Source organism: Geotrypetes seraphini, chromosome 4 (assembly GCF_902459505.1).
Source record: "Geotrypetes seraphini chromosome 4, aGeoSer1.1, whole genome shotgun sequence".
Taxonomy (NCBI): domain Eukaryota; kingdom Metazoa; phylum Chordata; class Amphibia; order Gymnophiona; family Dermophiidae; genus Geotrypetes; species Geotrypetes seraphini.
In genome coordinates this window covers 314,967,716-314,986,028 of record NC_047087.1, presented here as the reverse complement: position 1 = coordinate 314,986,028, position 18,313 = coordinate 314,967,716, and the positions used below count along the sequence as shown (strand labels likewise).

The following is an 18,313-nucleotide window of genomic DNA, read 5'->3' as shown; positions in this document are numbered from 1 at the left end:
TTTCTCTATGCCTTTTAGGATTTTGAAGGTTTCTATCATGTCCCCTCTAAGTCTCCTCTTCTCCAGAGAGAATAGCCCCAGCGTTTTTAACCTGTCAGCGTATGAGAAATTTTCCATACCTTTTATCAGTTTAGTCGCCCTCCTCTGCACTCCCTCGAGTACCGCCATGTCCTTTTTGAGGTACGGCGACCAGTATTGAACACAGTACTCCAGGTGCAGGCGCACCATTGCGCGATACAGCGGCATGATGACTTCTTTCGTCCTGGTTGTGATACCTTTTTTGATGATGCCCAGCATTCTGTTTGCTTTCTTTGAGGCTGTCGCACACTGCGCCGATGGTTTCAGTGATGTGTCGACCATCACCCCCAGGTCCCTTTCAAGGTTACTCACCCCTAGCAGTGTTCCCCCCATTTTGTAGCTGAACATCGGGTTCTTTTTCCCTACATGCATGACCTTGCATTTCTCTACGTTAAAACTCATTTGTCACTTTTTTGCCCAGTCTTTCAGTCTCGTTAGGTCCCTTTGCAGGTCTTCACAGTCTTCCGTGTTTCTAACCCTGCTGCAGAGTTTGGTGTCATCAGCAAATTTGATAACCTCACATTTTGTCCCTGCCTCCAGATCGTTAATAAATATGTTGAACAGTAGAGGTCCCAGCACCGACCCCTGTGGAACTCCGCTCGTGACCCATTGCCAGTCTGAGTAATGGCCCTTTACTCCAACCCTCTGTTTCCTGCCCGCCAACCAGTGTTTGATCCATTGGTATATATCCCCTTGCACCCCGTGGTACCACAGCTTTTTAAGTAGCCGTTCGTGAGGTACCTTGTCGAAGGCTTTTTGGAAGTCAAGGTAAATGATGTCTATGGATTCCCCCTTATCCATCTGGCTGTTTATTCCCTCAAAGAAGTACAGCAAGTTCGACCTTCCCTGGCAGAAGCCAAGCATTTTTCCCTGTCTGTCCCGGTGGCCTCACAATCTATCTAATGTACCTGAGGCAATGGAGGGATTAAGTGACTTGCCCAGGGTCACAAGGAGCAGTGTGGGTTTGAACCCATAACCTCAGGGGTGCTGAGGCTGTGGCTTTAACCACTGCGCCACTCTAGAAATCGAAGTGTAGCAAATGTGAGCCAAGTCTAGGACAATCCAGCCATTGTGACATCACTGATGAGGTTGGCTCTTATTGGTGGAACGAGGCATTATGATGTCACAATACCAGCTCTGGCTATCAGAGGCTGAAACTTTTCACACTATTTATTTATTCCATTTTCTCTGTCGTTCTCCCAAGGGAGCTCAGAATGGTTTACATGAATTTATTCAGGTACTCAAGCATTTTTCCCTGTCTGTCCTGGAAGGCTCACAATCTATCTAATGTACCTGGGGCAACGGGGGAGATTAAGTGACTTGCCCAGGGTCACAAGGAGCAGTGTGGGTTTCAACCCATAACCTCAGGGTGCTGAGATTATAGCTTTAACCACTGCACTCGTATCTCCTTCATGACACTTTCTGGACCAACTCCATCCTCTTTCTATCTTATAGAAGGTAAGGTCTCCAGAATTGCATAAAAGTTGCTTCAGCCCAAGGGGGATTTTCTCAGAGAAGCATTGGAACATTTTTCAGAATTGGAGCTTACAGCTTTCTCAGTTTCTAGGCTGTCAGGGACAGATTTCAGTAATAGACAGTTGACATCCTTAAGGCTATCTGTGTGCTTGGTCCATTCAAACATCTGTCTTCTGTGAAAGTTTTTCTGCAGATTACAGCATTTCTCTCACATGATGGCGTCTTAGGAGCTCTTTCACGAGTATGTATGTGAATTAGTGTGTGGTAACAGTTTTGCACCTCTGAACGATGTATTTATGTAGACCTTATGGAGGAAATTCTGTCTAGGATGCCGGTTTCTGCAGCTGCCTAAGAAGCAGTTGAGAATCGCACACCGGCGTGCTATACAGAATCGCATCTGCCCTAAGGGACAGACACCCAACCCCACCTAAGAGGCCCGATTCTCTAACAGGTGCCCATGTCATAGGCGTCGGTTAGAGAATTTCACCTGATCCTTTCCCATTAGCTGATCACAGCAAGGGAATCCCCCTGTAGTGATCAGCTGAGTGGCTACAGCAGGGAACCCCCGAACTCACCCCGCGACCTTGGCCGACACAAGGGATGCCGAATTCTTCCCACTGCCACCCGACATTCTCCAACATTCCCCAATACCCACCCGACACTCCCCAACACCCATCCAACACTCCGATACTCCCTGATTCCCACCCGGCACTCCTTGACTCTCACCCGACATTCCCCAACACACCCAGACACCACCCAGTACTCCCTCACACCCAACAAACCCTCGACACCTCCTAAACCCCCCTCCCTCTACTTTTAGGAGATGGCCAGCAAAGGTATGCCCACTCCCTCCTGATGGCAGGCCCACCTCTTCCAAAATGGTGGGCTATCCCCTTCCCGGTGCATTCTGAAATGCACCAGGGAATGGCCTAAAGCTCTGATTAGCTTTATGCATCTGTGCCACTCAGAGCCTTAGGCTCCTCCCCCGTGCATTCCAGAATGCACCTCCCTGCACCTGCGACAGACGCCTATAGTGTAGACAACCTGCCTCGGCTTTATTTTTTAGACAATGCGTGTCTCGATTGAATGATTAGACAGGGGTAAGACGCCTACCGCTGCCTACAGGTGGGACGCTGTTTATAGAATTTACTCCTATGTTTATAAATCTTCAATGCTGGTGGGTTTCTGGAGGAACTTCTTCAGCTTCTAATGAGTGAGGAGCATAATATGTATTACATTTACCAACTAGGTATTAAATTTTAACATTTGCTGTACCCTCCATGCTGATGCAGACTATTTGGGGATCACAACCTGTAAACTTTTTGACGCCCATCCAGGGACTCTACAACTGAGTTCAAGTCCCTCTAGCCTTGTGAGGAAGACAAGCTTATCTGTTTAAACAGGTTGATCTGCTTGTTTCTATTTTTTCATTGCTCCACCCTGTCACATACCCTCCTCGCCAAGAGGGAAGCAGCTTGTACCCGTTGCCCAATTTGACTTTCTCCAGATTTGGACACAAGGTCCCATTTCTATCACTATATATGAAGACTTGACACTTGCTGTGCACTCTCTGTAATTCCACAACATAATTTTCCAGATGGGATTTGAGCCTGTAATGTGACCTAAAGGTTAAGATTTAATAAAGTTTTGACTTTACCAGATCAAAGTTCCAGTGTTAGGTGAAAGAGTGTGCACAGTATGGTTGGTTTTAAAGTGTGTTGTGTTGTAAGCTGGAAATGGGACAATTGGATTAAGGAATGGCATGGAGAGTAAATATTTTCAAAAGAGAAATATATAACTAATTGTTATTTCTTAGGAGGAAGGAAGGGATTGTTGAACAAACTTTCTCTAGAGGAGGGAAGAAGTAGAACCAGAAGACATGAATTTAATAATAATAGCTTTATTTATATCCCATCATACCTTTCAGTTCAAGACGGTGTACAATAAGAAGTGCTGATAACAGTGGGTTAACATCGGTTGGAATTGGGAAGGAGTAAGCGGGTGGTTATGTGGTTAGGCAGCATAGAGGGTGGGACGGGGAACGTGTAAGAAGAGGTAGGTGTTGAACTATTTTGAGGTTCAGACAAATTTAAGGGGGCTGACTCAGAAATAATGTCAGGAAGTACTTTTTTTCACGGAGAGGATGATAGATGCCTAGAATGCCCTTCCACGGGAGGTGGTTGAGATGAAAATGGTAATGGAATTTTTAAAAAAGCATAGGATAAACATAAAGGACTCACACCCCCCCCCCCCAACTGTATTCCTCACCTTGGCATCCTGTTTGTCTGTCTTGTCTGTTTAGATTGTAAGCTCTTTTGAGCAGGGACTCTGTACAGCGCTGCGTGCATCTGGTAGCGCTCTAGAAATAATTCATAGTAGTAGTGTGAAGAGTTTCAGTCTTTGGGAAGCAGAGCTGAGATTGTGATGTCATAATGCCTCATTCCACCAATAAGAGACAACCTCATCAGTGATGTCACAATGGCTTGATTGTCCTGTACTCCCCTCTGCCCTCCAACCCAGCCGCTGATTAACCCTTCCCCTTAACTGTATCCATGACATCCTGTTTGTCTGTCTTGTCTATTTAGATTGTAAGCTCTTTCGAGCAGGAACTGTCTTCTTTGTGACTCTGTACAGTGTTGTGTGCATCTGGTAGCACTATAGAAATAATTCATAGTAGTAGGAAGGCAAGCAACCAAACAAGCTTAGAGATGGCAACACTAGTAATTGAGATAGAAAGCCAGTGCTGGGCAGACATCTATGGTCTGTGCCCAGTGGCGATGGGGGTGGTCCGCCCCGGGCACCGACACTCCTCCTCCTCTCCACCCCCTGTGCTTCTTTCCATCCCTTACCATGTGCGTTCCCCCCTTCCCTTCCCCCATAATTCTAGTGGTTCACCACCACGAGCAAAAACTTCAAAGTGTTCCTCACAACCACGTCAACTCTCCCACTGTTGTCACTTCTGGGTGTCATGGATAGGAAGTGACGTCAGAGGGAGAGCTGACGTGCATGTGTGAAATTGATTTTTTCCCCCAGGGAGGAGGGGGGGTGAAAAGTGATCTAGCTCCTGAGAGTTAAATTTGAACTGCAGTTTTGTGTAGGGAAAGAGTGTTTTAAAGAAATTTGTCAGTAGGGAAATGATGTTTTTCTAGTTAAGCGATTATACGTGGCTGGGAACTGTTCTTAAAGTATTAGATCAGTGGTCTCCAACTCCAACCCTTTGCAGGGCCACGTTTTAGATTTGTAGGTACTTGGAGGGCCTCAGAAAAAAACAGTTAATGTCTTATTAAAGAAATGGCAGGCAGAACAGAAGAACACCTCGCCTTGGAGAAAGTACAGTCAAACAAAGAAAGACCAGGGTGGTATCTCTCCAACCAGTGGTAAAATCTTTATTAATAAATAATAGTCCCGACAAGGATCCCTGTTTCGGCGTATGGGAATGCCTTCCTCGGGGGACACTTGAAGCGATCGATTAGCAGCACACAAAGTCTCACTTGAAGTGAAAGTTAAAAAAAAGATTCTTTGTACTGCTGATCGATCACTTCAAGTGTCCCCTGAGGAAGGCGTTCCCATACGCCGAAACAGGGATCCTTGTCGGGACTATTATTTATTAATAAAGATTTTACCACTGGTTGGAGAGATACCACCCTGGTCTTTCTTTGTTTGACTGTTATTAAAGAAATGACAATTTTGCATGAGGTAAAATCTTTCCTTTTGGCTAAGTCTTAATAATAATATTGTCATTTATAGCTAAAGAGACAAATGATCAAGAAACGGTTTTATTTTACTTTTGTGATTATGATAAACATACTGAGGGCCTCAAAATAGTGCTTGGCAGGCCACGAGTTTGAGACCACTGTATTAGAGTGTCTCATATTTGAGAGAGAGAGAGTGTTGGAGATAAAGGAAATTGAAAGTTATTTTTCTTCATTTTCACCGTTGTGTGTGAAAAGAATCCTTAGATAAAGGTAGCATTTAAGGCTGGTGACGTTGCTACAGAACTGCTGGTAATTCTGAAAGATAAAAACCGAACAGACTTTATGCTGCTGCCCACGCAAAGAATAGCGTGCTTTCGCTGAAAGAAATTCTCCGCCAAACCTGTATTTAAGCCATGGCAAATGCCTGAGTCTGAAACGGCCGAGTGAATTGCTATTGAACCCAATTGTCTGATGATTGCTGGGACTTGAAACAGGCTGTGGATAGAAGCTGTGTCCGGAATGTATGCAGTGGCATTGTAAGGGGGGAGGTGCCTCAATCCCCCCTCCCCGCGCGTCCCTTCCCTTGTACCTCTTTCATTTTTCCAGCGCAAACAACATCACGAACTTGCTGACCACGTCAGCTCTCGCTTCCGGGTTCCACACCTAGGAAGTGGCGCCAGAGAGAGAGCTGACACTGACGCAGGCGGCAAGTTCATGATGCAGCTTGCGCCAGGAAAATTAAAGAGGTATGGGGGAAGGGTCGGGAGAAGAGGGTGGAGGAGGGACGCCATTCACCCTCACTACGCCACTGAATGCATGCAACCGATAAGAAAATGGTTTGGAAGCTGAAACAAGGGATGGGAAGCCAGAAAAGTTGGGTTTCTTGACATTTCGGGGAACATTCATGTCAATGTTTTTCCTGAAAACATGTGCACGCGTAATAGTTCGCACTTGTGCAATGGCGCAGCTTTCAAAAGCGTGTATACTATTAGTAGCAAATGAAAACGATGAATTTTCATGGGGTTTTTCCTGCCCATTTTTGAGGTTTCGTGATATGCAACGACCTCAGGTGTCAAAGGCTATGTTTAGGAGGGAACCAGGAAGTTGCATCAGAGGGAGAGCCAAGGCCAGCGCGAGCAGAGTTTGGAATTGGAGGTACAGAGGTGGGAAGAGAAGGCATACACAGGACGGGGGGGAGGGGTGGGAAGGGGTGGAGATATGCCCAGCGCCCTCATTAATAAGGCGCCCAGGACAATTGGCCCACCTGCTCCCCCCTTACTATGCCACTGATATCCCATTCCAGACTCTTCAGAGAAGGGACCATTTATTACATGTCAAATGTACAGCGCTGCATAAGCCTTTGAGCGCTATAGAAACGATAAATAGTAGTAATGAATAGAACCGACTCTCGGGAGGAGCACAGGTTCCATTTATTTCTTCAGTGCGGGGCCTGCTATTAGCTTCACATTGCCAGGCTCTTTGGTGTGAGAGAGCGGACAGGGCTGCTCATAGGATGTTTCAGCTGAGCTGATTTCATGGTCCTCTTCCATACTCTAGAACAGGGGTGCCCAATACATCGATCGCGATCGACCGGTAGAACGGGAAGGCAACACGAGTCGATCGCAGCGCACATCCCGGGCTCTGTGATAGACTTGTGTTGCCATCCCAATCTACCGGGCCAATCAGCCTTCCTCTCCCCGACGTCCCCCACCGCCGCCCCAAGCTCTCCCTGCAGAAGCGTCAGACCAACCAGCATTCCTCTCCCCAACGTCAATTCTGACTTCGTAGAGGAAGTTCTGGGCCAGCCAATCACTGCCTGGCTAGGCCGGAACTTCCTCTCCGATGTCAGAATTGATGTCGGTGAGCGGAATGCTGGTCAGCGCGACACTTCTGCAGGGAGAGCTTGGGACTGCAGTGGTTTGGGGGCCTCTTCCCCGATGGCGGCAAACCTAGTGGCTTAGAGGAGGGCAAGGAAAAAGAAAGAAAGGGGGCAGGCAGGGAGACAGAAAGAAGGGGGGCAGGGAGACAAAGAAAGAAAGGGGGAACAGGGAGATAGAAAGAAAGGGGGCATGGCAAAAGAGAGAAAGAAAAAAAGGGAGGCAGGGAGAGAGAAAGAAAGAAGGGGGCAGGGAGAAAGAAAGAAAAAGTTGGGGGAGAGAATGAGGTCTGGAGGAGAGGGAGCATACAGGAGGCTGAAAGAAGGGAATAAATATTGGATGCACAGTCAGAAGAAAGTGCAACCAGAGACTCATTAAATCCACCAGACAACAAAGGTAGGAAAAATGATTTTATTTTCAATTTAGTGATCAAAATGTGTCCGTTTTGAGAATTTATATCTGTTATCTATATTTTGCACTATGGCTCCCTTTTACTAAACCACAATAGCGGTTTTTAGCGCAGGGAGCCTATGAGCGTCGAGAGCAGCGTGGGGCATTCAGCGCAGCTCTCTTCGCTAAAAACCGCTATCGTGGTTTAGTAAAAGGGGAGGGGGTATATTCGTCTATTTTTGTATGGTTGTTACTGAGGTGGCATTGCATAGAGTCATCTGCCTTGACCTTTTTGAAAAAAAAACCCGGAATATGAATGATAATTAACATTTTCTCTGCCTTTCAATGTGCTTTGTGTTGGGTTTTTTTTAAAATTTTTATTATTGGTAGATCATTTTGAGTTGGTCATTTTAAAAGAAGCTCGCAAGCCCAAAAAGTGTGGGCACCCCTGCTCTAGAATAATCTCCTATATTTTCTCCACACTGATTTTCTTGGCCCTCATGGTGGCTCAGCTTCTAGTCAGAGGATTTGCCTCTAGACAGTATTTACAGCTTGTCCATCTCTGACTTGGAACAGAAACTAAAATCTATCTAGCAGTCTCTAATTGCACTGTGCAACACAACTCTTAGGAGAGGAGAGATTCCTAGTCATTGCACAATGGCAGCACCTAGGGGCCAAATTTAGAACTCATGATAGCAGCATTCTGAAAGGAGCTCTGCTAGGTGTCTCCTATCCCAGGGCTGGATTAAAAGTATGTTGGCAGACAAAACAAATTAGGAGAGAGGGGAAGTCCCTTGGTAATTGTAAATACAAGTTACTGGCATGCTATCCTATGTTTGATTCCAACTAAGCTGGAAGCCCAAAGGAGCAAAAATGCACATTATTTTAGTTCCAGATTTGCAGCCTGTAAATCTGTACAAGTACCTAACATACCTTGCAGGTAGAATTAACAAGGTAATTAGCTACAAAAAGAACAAGCTGACTCAGAAGCAAGTACTGTGCACTGCCATCTAGAGACCTGGGGGTTCAATTGCACCATTAGGTTTTCCATTTTCTACACAGCCCATAGCTAGGGATAGAAGTCTCAGCTATTGCTTAGTTGAGTCAATTCCTAAATAGATTTAGGGTCCACATTATTTTGGTCTTGGAGAAGGTGGTGGCTTCTGGCTCCATCCAAGTTACATGGCAACACTTTTAAAACAGAAGGAAATATTTTTTAACTTAACGAATAGTTAAGCTCTGGAACTCATTGCCAGACTGGTAACAGTGGTTAGCATAGCTGGGTTTAAAAAAATGTGTGGTCAATTTCCAGGATACCATTGCTCTGACTCATTGTCTGCTATTGAGACAGACAAGAGGGAAGCTACTGCTCGCCCTGGGAATCGGATCAGTAGCATGGAATGTTGCTATTATTTGGGTTTTTGCCAGGTACTTTTGACCTGGATTGGCCACTGTTGGAAACAGGATACCATTGGTCTGACCCAGTATGGCTATTCTTATGTTCTTATTCTTGCTCTAATGACTGGAGAAAAAATTCAGGATAATTGGGAATGAAGGCCCAGGGCACCCTAGCCCAACAGAAGTCTACTCCAAATAAACTGGAAGGCCAAACTGAAACTGTCTTGCCAGACATAAAGGACCTGATATTCAGTGCTGTTTAGCCAGCTGGGAACAGCTCTCAACTGGCTAAATAACATATATTATTATTAGGTTCTTATATCCCGCCATACCCAAAGAGTTCTAGGCGGTTTACATTCGTTACATTAGGATCCGGTCTGAACCCGGAGTTACAAAAAATTTTTTATCGGAATTGCAGGTAGCGCAGAAGGAGGCGCAGGTTTATCATAGTTGGGTTGGACGATAAGATGGAGGGGAGTGGGAAACTAGAGGAGGGGGGGGAGAGGGAGGAGGGGGTGGGGGGGGTTGGAGTGTATGCGGGGAGTAAGGACTAAGGGTCTTGTTCGCGGAAGAGGTGTGTTTTGAGAAGCTTTCTGAAGTCTAGGTAGGTCGGGGCCTCTAGGATCATTTGGGCTAGCCAAGGGTTCAGCTTGGCCGCTTGGAAGGCGAAGGTTTTGTCGATGAATCTTTTGAGCTGGCATGATTTTATGGAGGGGAAGGTAAACAACTGGATTCTGCGGGGTTTCTTGTTGGTGGAATACATATTGAAATGTGGGGAGAGGTATTTTGGTGAGAGACCAAATACTGTCTTGTAACAGATGCAGGCGAACTTGAAGAGGACTCGGGATTCGAAGGGTAGCCAGTGTAGTTGGTGGTAGAAGGGGGTGATGTGTTCCCATTTGTTCAGGCCGAAAATGAGTCGGACAGCTGTGTTTTGGATCAGTTTTAGTCTTCTGGTGATTTTCTTTGTGGAGCTTAGGTAAATGATATTGCAATAATCCAGTATGCTGAGGATAGAGGATTGAACTAATAATCGAAATGCAGTGTCATCGAAGTATTTCTTTATGGTACGGAGTTTCCAGAGTGCTGAAAGGCCTTTCTTGACAATGAGGTCGGTGTGATTATCTAGGGATAGATGTTTGTCAAGCGTGACTCCTAGTATTTTTAATGTTTGTTCGAGTGGGAAAACCAATCCTTTCACCTGGATTGTGGTGTCTTTGATTTTGTCTTTGGGGGTGGCTAGAAAGAATTTTGTTTTGTCTGGGTTGAGCTTTAGTTTGAAGGAGAGCATCCAGAGTTCTATCTGGGTGAGTATGCTAGTTATGAAGTTGAGAAGATCCTGGGATAGACTGGTTAGAGGGATGACAATTGTGATGTCATCTGCATAGATGAAGAATTTGAGCTTAAGTTTGTGAAGGAGGTTACTGAGGGAGGCGAGGTAGATATTGAACAGGGTGGGGGATAAGGGGGAGCCTTGTGGTACACCGCAGGAGTTCACCCAGCTGTAGGAGAAGTTGTCATTTTTGTGTACCCTGTAGGATCTGTTTCGTATATATAGCTAGCTAACTGGCAATATTCACCTGCTGAATATCTGGCTCAGTGACCAGCTATGTCAGGTGACACAGCCGATCACCGCCAATATTCAGTGACTCGCTGGCTAAGTTTGGCAGCCTGATAGAACCACCTAAAAGCATGGTATATCTATGGCCGTTAAGACTTTAGCTGGCGAGCCACTGAATACTGGCCATGTCTCAGCTGGCAAATAACGGACCTGAAATTCAATGCCGGTCACTGGATACAGCACTGGCATTGAGTTTCCGGTATTGCCGTGGATAGCGGGAGATCGCCGGCTATCTCTCGTGATCTGAATATCAGGGGGAAAGAGGACACACTTGGAAAACTCTCTGTCCAGTTGTTGAGAAGTTCTACCCAGAACGTAAAAGCGTACTTTCCAGGACATTCACCTACAATGTGCAGTCAGTTAGGAGGACTGAAATCTTGTTTTTGGAAAGCTAATACACGATTGGCTTTTTTCTTCTGTTATGCGTCATCTCTTGCCCACTGTCTTCGGGAGAATGAAACATCCTGAATTTTTAGTGAATTTTCCGAAACAAGGATAAAAGACAGAAACATGTCCCCTCCCCCCCGAAAATGTGTTTCATAGATGCCAGTTGCTTTGATCAATGCTCTGATTCCCTGATTGATAAGGGAGTTTAATGTTAGTGACAACGATCAAATTAGGACAAGAAAAACACAAGATTGCAATCTGGCAATGGGGGAGAGAAAACCAAACCTCTTTGATCTTAAACCCAGGAAAGAAAAACCTAGTTAAAAAGAAAACCATCAAAGCGGGTTTTGAAGATCACTGAATGCTGGCAGGAAGCTTTTTGCACTGCTAAGATCTCTGCTCATAGGATGTACAATATATTTCCATCTAATATATGAGTCCAACATCAGTTACCTTGATTAACCAGTGACAGGAAGGTGATATAACCAGCGCTGGAGCCCACTGAGGACATAAATAACAAAGGCTGCTTTCTTCTCTCTCCACAGCAGCAGAAGCTGAAATCAAATAACTCCATGGACACAGAGCTCTGCCTCGCTGAGGTAAGGTCTGGCAGGGCCATTGCAGGGCTCTGATGTTGCACTGTGATGTCACACGCCTGGGCTTCTTCAATCTTTGAGTTGAACTGGGAAACTCTTCAGACCTGGCTTTTCCTGGAAATAATAGCAGTGTTATGATCAAGGCCAGTGTTAGACTTGCTGGGGCACGGGGCAGAAATTAAGAAGGGGGCCTCCCAATTCCATCTCCTCACTGCCCCCTCCCCTGATATTCCCACGCACCAAATCTTCTTCTCTCCAGCATCTCTCCCTTCCTAGGTTTGCCAGATGTGCGGATTTCCCCAGACATGCACTCCTTTTCGAGGACATGTCCGGGGATCCAGACGGCTTCCTCGAAATCACATTGGGCAGGAGGGCATCCGCGCGTGATGGCATTACACACACATGCGTGAGCGCATGACGTCTTCGTGTCGCATCCACACATGAGCGGATGCCCTCCTGCCCGATGAGAGTAGGCAGCGGGGGGGGGGGAGGGAACAATAAAGATCATCATTTCACCAGATGAATTGGAGGACAATTCTTTGGTTGTTGGGTAATTCAGTTACCGACCGGTTTGCAGGTTTTTTGACAGGCCTGCCTGTCTTTTTTATTCATTTTTTTCCATGGCACAGATATTGTGTGTGTGTTTCACACACAAAATATCTGCTCCATAAAAAAAATTAATAAAAGACAGCCAGGCCTGTCAAAAAACATGTGCCCCCCCCCAAAAACGCACCCCCCCCCGGAGAAAAGAGCAGGAGGGATGGCAATTCCCTGGTTCATAGACAAAACCGCCGAAGACAAAGGCGCGCGCCGACAACTGAGCGCAAGACGGAAGTGTGCGCCGAAGAAAAAGAGTGTTTTTAGGGGCTCCGACGGGGGTTTTTGATGGGGAACCCCCCCACTTTACTTAATAAAGATCGCGGCGGCGTTGTAGGGGGTTTGGGGGGTTGTAACCGCCCTCATTATACTGGAAACTTAACTGTTTCCCTGTTTTTTAGGGAAAAAGTGAAGTTTTCAGTAAAATGTGGGGGGTTACAACCCCCCAAACCCTCCACAACACCCCCACAATGCAGCGCGATCTGTATAAAGTAAAGTGGAGGGGTTCTCCCCCACACACCCCCGTCGGAGCCCTTTAAAACAGTCATTTTCTTCGGCGCGCGCCTCCATGTTGCGCTCAGTTGTCTGCACGCGCCTTTGTCCCGGCGCGCTTTTGACCTGACAGCCAATTCCCTCCTGCCATCAGCGCACAGCCCCATCCCCGGCAGTAAAAAGTTGGGAGCAGGAGGGGTGCTCAGTCTCTCCTGCTCCTAGGCCTCCCACCCCCAGCCCTGGACAGGCCCGGCCCACCCACCCCTGTACCTTTGAAATAGTTGGGAACAGGAGGATGGCCCCAGGGAGCAGGAGCAGGAAGACTTTACTCCTCCTCCCAGCCCCAGCGCATCATCAGATGCATGAGGAGGGGCCTAAGACTGATTGGCTAAGACACCTCTGGCTCCTCCCTGGGATTCAGCATAGCCATGAGCAGGAACAAATGGGCAGTGCTCCTGCCCCAGTGGACTCCCCCAGTCCATTAGGGATATTTAGGCAAGCCTGGGGGGATTGTCTGCTTATGAGGGGGGAACATGGATGACCAGGAGGACTTGTTCTAGGGGCAAACATGCCTGGGAGAGGGCCTAGATCCGGGGTTGGGGGAGGCAGATGTGTTTCAGCCATGCCCAATAAAACCAAGGCCATTATTGAGCCTGCTATGTGGCTAGCTAACCACGTAGCAGGATGAACATCAGCCTTGGCTACAATCGGGGCCAACATTCTGCAGTGTTGTTGGCAAATGAGATTTTTTTCTGCTCTTTTTTCTTTGCCAGTAACGTGTAGAATGTTCCCAAGAGAGGAATGGAGACTGAATTATCTTTTATGCATGCATCTTGCGTATGTAAATCACTATTCACTTATGTAATTACCCTGTAGGCAGACCCTTCGAACAGTTTTTTGTTTTTTTTTAAAAAAACCATCTCTTTGAGTGAAATATAAACCATCTTTTCTTCTTCTGCAGCAATCTCTGACAAAAGACAGCAAATCTGGGATGTCGGTGAAGGGACACATCTCGGCAGACAACTCCTCCACAGCTCCGCTGAGCCACCCTGCGACTACACTGCTGGCCCTGCTGGCAACTGCACACATAATGCTTCAGGCCCTGATGTCTACAACGATGTTATAGCCACATTCAAAGAAAGGACTTGTAAAAAAGCAAAAAAAAAAGTTCTAACCTATTCCCCTACTCTTCCTCCCCTGCCCCTACCAAAAGCCACCCCCTCCCCCACATACCCAACCTAAGACAAGGCTGCTTCCCAAATCACGTTTCCTAAAACTGGAAATAAAAAAAAAATAAACAGGGGGAAAAAGCTTTGTGTGATATTTAAGAGCTTTTTGAAATACTTCCTATCATGCTCCTTTCCAAATCCTAAATTCAAGGCTTTTTGAGGATGTAGAGGAAGAGGCAGAGGAGGATGCAGTGTCTTTTAAACAGACAGTACATCCATTGAACGATGGGGTTTTTAGTCCTCTTTAGCTGGTAAGGAAGCCGTCTCTATCACTGAGATTCTATTTATATTCTTAACGGGATTTAAGGGGTGCTTTTGGAGGTTTTTTCCACTCCTTTTTTCCCCATGTGAAATGAACTTCAGACAAAGGTCGAAAGAAATTCAGAGGGTTATCTGCCACCACGGGGAACGCTTTTGCTAAAGGATTGATATGTGCTGAGCCTGCATTACCGAAATTGCAGCCACAGCCAAGTATTCACGCCCACCCTCTTTTTCTCGTTTTTAATGTTGACTTGCCGTAAAGTGATTTTGTATCTTCCTGCCGAGGTGTTCTTTATTGTGTCACACACATCTCCCTTTGTATCTGGTTTTTTTTTGGTTCTGCACATCTCATCGCGAGATCATTTTGTGACCTTCCGGTTAGTCTGTGACTTCCACCTCCTATCAGCTCAGTTTCCACCCCACAGATTACTGCAGAGTGAAAGTGGATGAGAAGGTCCAGATTGTGTTCAGTCTTGATTATCATTGTCTGTGGTATCACCTAAATGTTTGTTGGCATTACCTCTCAAAAGAACATGCCTTGAACATTATATTCTCCACTGCGTAGGACAGTGAATGAAAAATATATATATATATATTTTTTTTTTTTTTAAGTTCAAAGAGTTTTATTGATTTTATAAAAGATGAATACAAAGCAAAAAGTGATTTTAACTGGCTGGCAGAACAGCGTTCTTATGAGGTCACAAAACAGTCACACATAAGCAACCCAAAGATTTTATTTTTTACCGAAAGACTTATTTTCTCAGAAGGAGGTAATTTCACACTTAGAAGGCAGATGTAACATTATACGTATGTATGTTGGGGGAATGTTTGTACGTTTTATTACCCTACCAATGCTTTTTTTTTTTTCAAGTAGGCCACAGTTTACAGAGCAAGCTGATTCAGTCCTGGTTTTACCCAGTACAGACCTCCACATGCAGTGAGGTGGAATGGAAAACCAGGACCAGAACGACTTGTCTTAGCAAAGTAGAGTCCTTTGGTAAGCATAGTTTTAAGCTGTTTGTGCCTTGGATTTCTGCACACTCATTGTGGCTCTTCGGTTTTCTGCAAATTCACTGATGCACAGGGATCCTACAAACAGTAATTCTTTTCACCCCTTGCCAAGTTACCAAGATTCAGGCTGGAGACCTTTTGGCCAGTCCTGGATTTGAACTTACATCCCAAAGTAGTATGGGATTTGTAGACCCTGACCCTGTTCATTGAAATCAGTGCTGCGCATCCCATAATGCACCAGGATGGGGTGGTCAGAAATCCAGGACTGTCCCAAAATCTCCTGCTTAGAACTGGATAACTCGGCATCTCTGCAGAGAGAACATCTAAATGTCTGGGAAATGCACATGAGGTTGAAACTGTGGGATGAAGTGGTAAAGTTATTTTTCTGTCAGTATCCATTTTGGTGGCCACCTCTGATGTCACGACAGGGTACTCTGTTCACTGTTCCTTCTAAGCTGAGCATGAGCTTCCAACTGCTTTGCTGCCAGTGGGGGGCGGTGCATCAATGTTATTTGGCAGAGATTAGGGACAGGCAAGTTCCCTGGAGTCCCACAGAGTTTGTCTGTCCCTCACTATTGAAAAAAGATAGTGAAACAGCTCCCCCTGCTGGCAACACTGTAGGTGACAGACTCCCACTCAGAGGGAACAGTGACCCCTGTTGTTTGACACACATTTGTTCTTTTTTAGAAGGGTGCTGAGAAGTGTATTACACAACTTTATCGCCCTCCTGTGCCTGTGTAACATGTTTGGAAAGCAGGCCATTTGCAGTTTGAATGCACTGAACTGAATGCTTTGCAAACCCCGATAGCCGGCGGGCCAGATGTTACAGGATTAGCGAAGCAGTATGGTACAGCTATTCATGTCAGAACATTTTTATATAACATGGGCTCCCAAATGTTTCCCAGTAATAGAGTAAATGCAATAGAATTAGAAAATAAAGGTCAGAGAGACGGCAAAAAGAACAGGGGCGGGGGGTGCAGTGTGGCTGACTGAGTGCCTGAGTACCAGATGGCACAGAGAAGAATCCAGGCCACAAAAGCCAAGATATTTTACATATAACCGGCTTTTGAAAAGGGAGGGAAAGAGCCAGTGAAAAGGGAGGTGAAGGGAGAGAAAGATGCTCTGTTAAAAAGGGTCAGTGGAGGGGAGGTGGAACAGATGGAAAAGGGGGGAGGGGAGGAGACGAAAGAAAGATATTCTATGAAAAGTGTTAATGTCAGTGGAGGGGGGACATACAGCAGATGGAGAGGGGAGGGGAGAGAAAAGTGTTCTGTGAAAAGTGTTAGGATCAGTGGAGGATAGCAGATGATAAGGTTAAAAGGAACTACACAGAGGAGGTCACTCTAAAGGACCCTGAAGATCAATAAGGCAAGTGTCTAGTCCCTGAAAGCCCCTCCATTTTCTAGAAGCAGGAAATATGTCACTATAAACCTGTCCTGCCTAACACACAATAAATGTGATGAATAAAAGAATAATGGGTAATAAAGGAGAAGCCCTCAGAACTGGATATCACGCACTGCACAGCCATTATTCAAATAAACTCATGCGTTGGACCTTCTCTGTAGTGCACGTAACCAGCTTAAATCCAATGCTATTACTGAAGTGGAAAATCAAACTGCAACTAATATGATTCCAAAATGGATCTCAGGAGGACTTCAAAGGCATTTTAGGCACACAAGGGTTCAGGACAGGAGCTAAGAAATAGGCCTGGCCAGTGACATCACTGAGCTTCCATGACAGGGCATGTTTTGGCACTAGGACCTTAGATAATTAACCTGCTTGCTCTTCCTTGTCCCAAAATCCTGCTCCAAGGAGATGGCCACACAGAGTCAAACCTACAGATTTTCCTGTAAGAATGGGAGTAGAGCTGTCCGATTCAGAGAAAAGGATTTTGATTTGATTTGGCCTAATGAATTGATTTTTCGATTCAATTCGCTTTCAATGGCTCAGCTTTTTAAGTTTAAAGTTGAATCAATTTTTATTGTAAAATTAAACAAGTCAGATTAATACAGATCGATCCTGCACAGTCAATGCTACCAGAAAATCTTGTCCTCTTCATACACACAGAATACAGATATACCCTCGCCCAGTATGGAATAAGTAATCACAAACTACAAATAGAAATATGTAGACAAAAGTTAAATTGAACCACCAAGAAGCCAGACTCTGCATACAATGCAATACCACAGAAACAGTAACACATGTCCCCTAATACTGTGCAAAATATAAAGATAGCAGATGTAAATTTGAAAATAACTTACAAATAACAATCACCACTTTACATATTAACAAATAGAAATAAAACAAAAATGGAAAATAAGAAAATACCATTTTATTGGACAAATCCATTTTTAAATTAGCATTCAGAGGCTAAAACCTCATTCTTCAGGTCAGTACAGTATACTACTGTTACGGTATCCTGTCCTAATCTGGTTAGTAAAAAAAGATCACGTTATTTCCATTTTCTATTTAAAAACATTTATCAATACAGCTACAATAAAGCAAAAAAAATAAATATTTTTTTCTACCTTATGTCATTTCTGCTTTAATTATCCTCTTCACTCTCTTCTTTCCATCCAGTGTCTGTCCTCTTTCTCCATTCCATTCATCTGCCCTCTCTCTCTGACCCTTCTGTCCACTGTGTCCCCATCCCTCCCCCAGTGGCTCTGTCTCTCCTGTCCAGCTTCCCCCCCCCCCCCTCTGTCCCCTTTCTCCTCCTACACCCCTCATCCCAGGGCAAGAATCTCTCTGTTTTCCTCTCCATTTGTGGATTTAGTAACTTTCTCACTCTTCTTTCTTCCCTCTGCTTTTCCAGCACCCCTGTCCCAGCATCTCTCTCTCTCTCTCTTTCCTCCCTCTGTGACTTCAGCCTCTCCCACTCTTACCTACTGCCTTATCTAATCTCTCTGTTGTCTCCAGGTCATCTCTTTCCCTGCCTGCTCTGTAGTAAGGCATTTTTTTCCTCCCACCCTCCCCTGGATCCAACTTTCTCTATCCATGTCCCTGAGGTTTGATAACTCCCCCAATTCCCTTCCCCCTCCCCTCTCTTCCTCACTTGCTCTCTTTCATTGTCAGCCCCCCTTCCACACACCCCCCCCCACACCCCGTTGGCAGCACAGCCTTCACAACTCGCTGTTCTTACTGGCGTTGAGACTTCCTCTCTTCCGGGTCCCGCCTTCCTGTTTATGTGAAGGTAGGACCCGGC

General features: G+C 45.6%; 1 protein-coding gene across 1 annotated transcript in view; it reads left to right on the top strand.

The window, feature by feature from the left end:
* The window catches only part of GFRA1 (GDNF family receptor alpha 1), a 287,214-nt gene extending 269,929 nt beyond the window's left edge, over positions 1-17,285 (top strand). The window contains exons 8-9 of the mRNA XM_033942448.1: positions 11,468-11,521; positions 13,569-17,285. Coding sequence (XP_033798339.1) covers positions 11,468-11,521; positions 13,569-13,733 — 219 coding nt within the window. The 3' untranslated portion in view covers positions 13,734-17,285. The remainder of the gene's footprint in view (positions 1-11,467; positions 11,522-13,568) is intronic.
* The last annotated feature ends 1,028 nt before the right edge of the window (positions 17,286-18,313 follow it).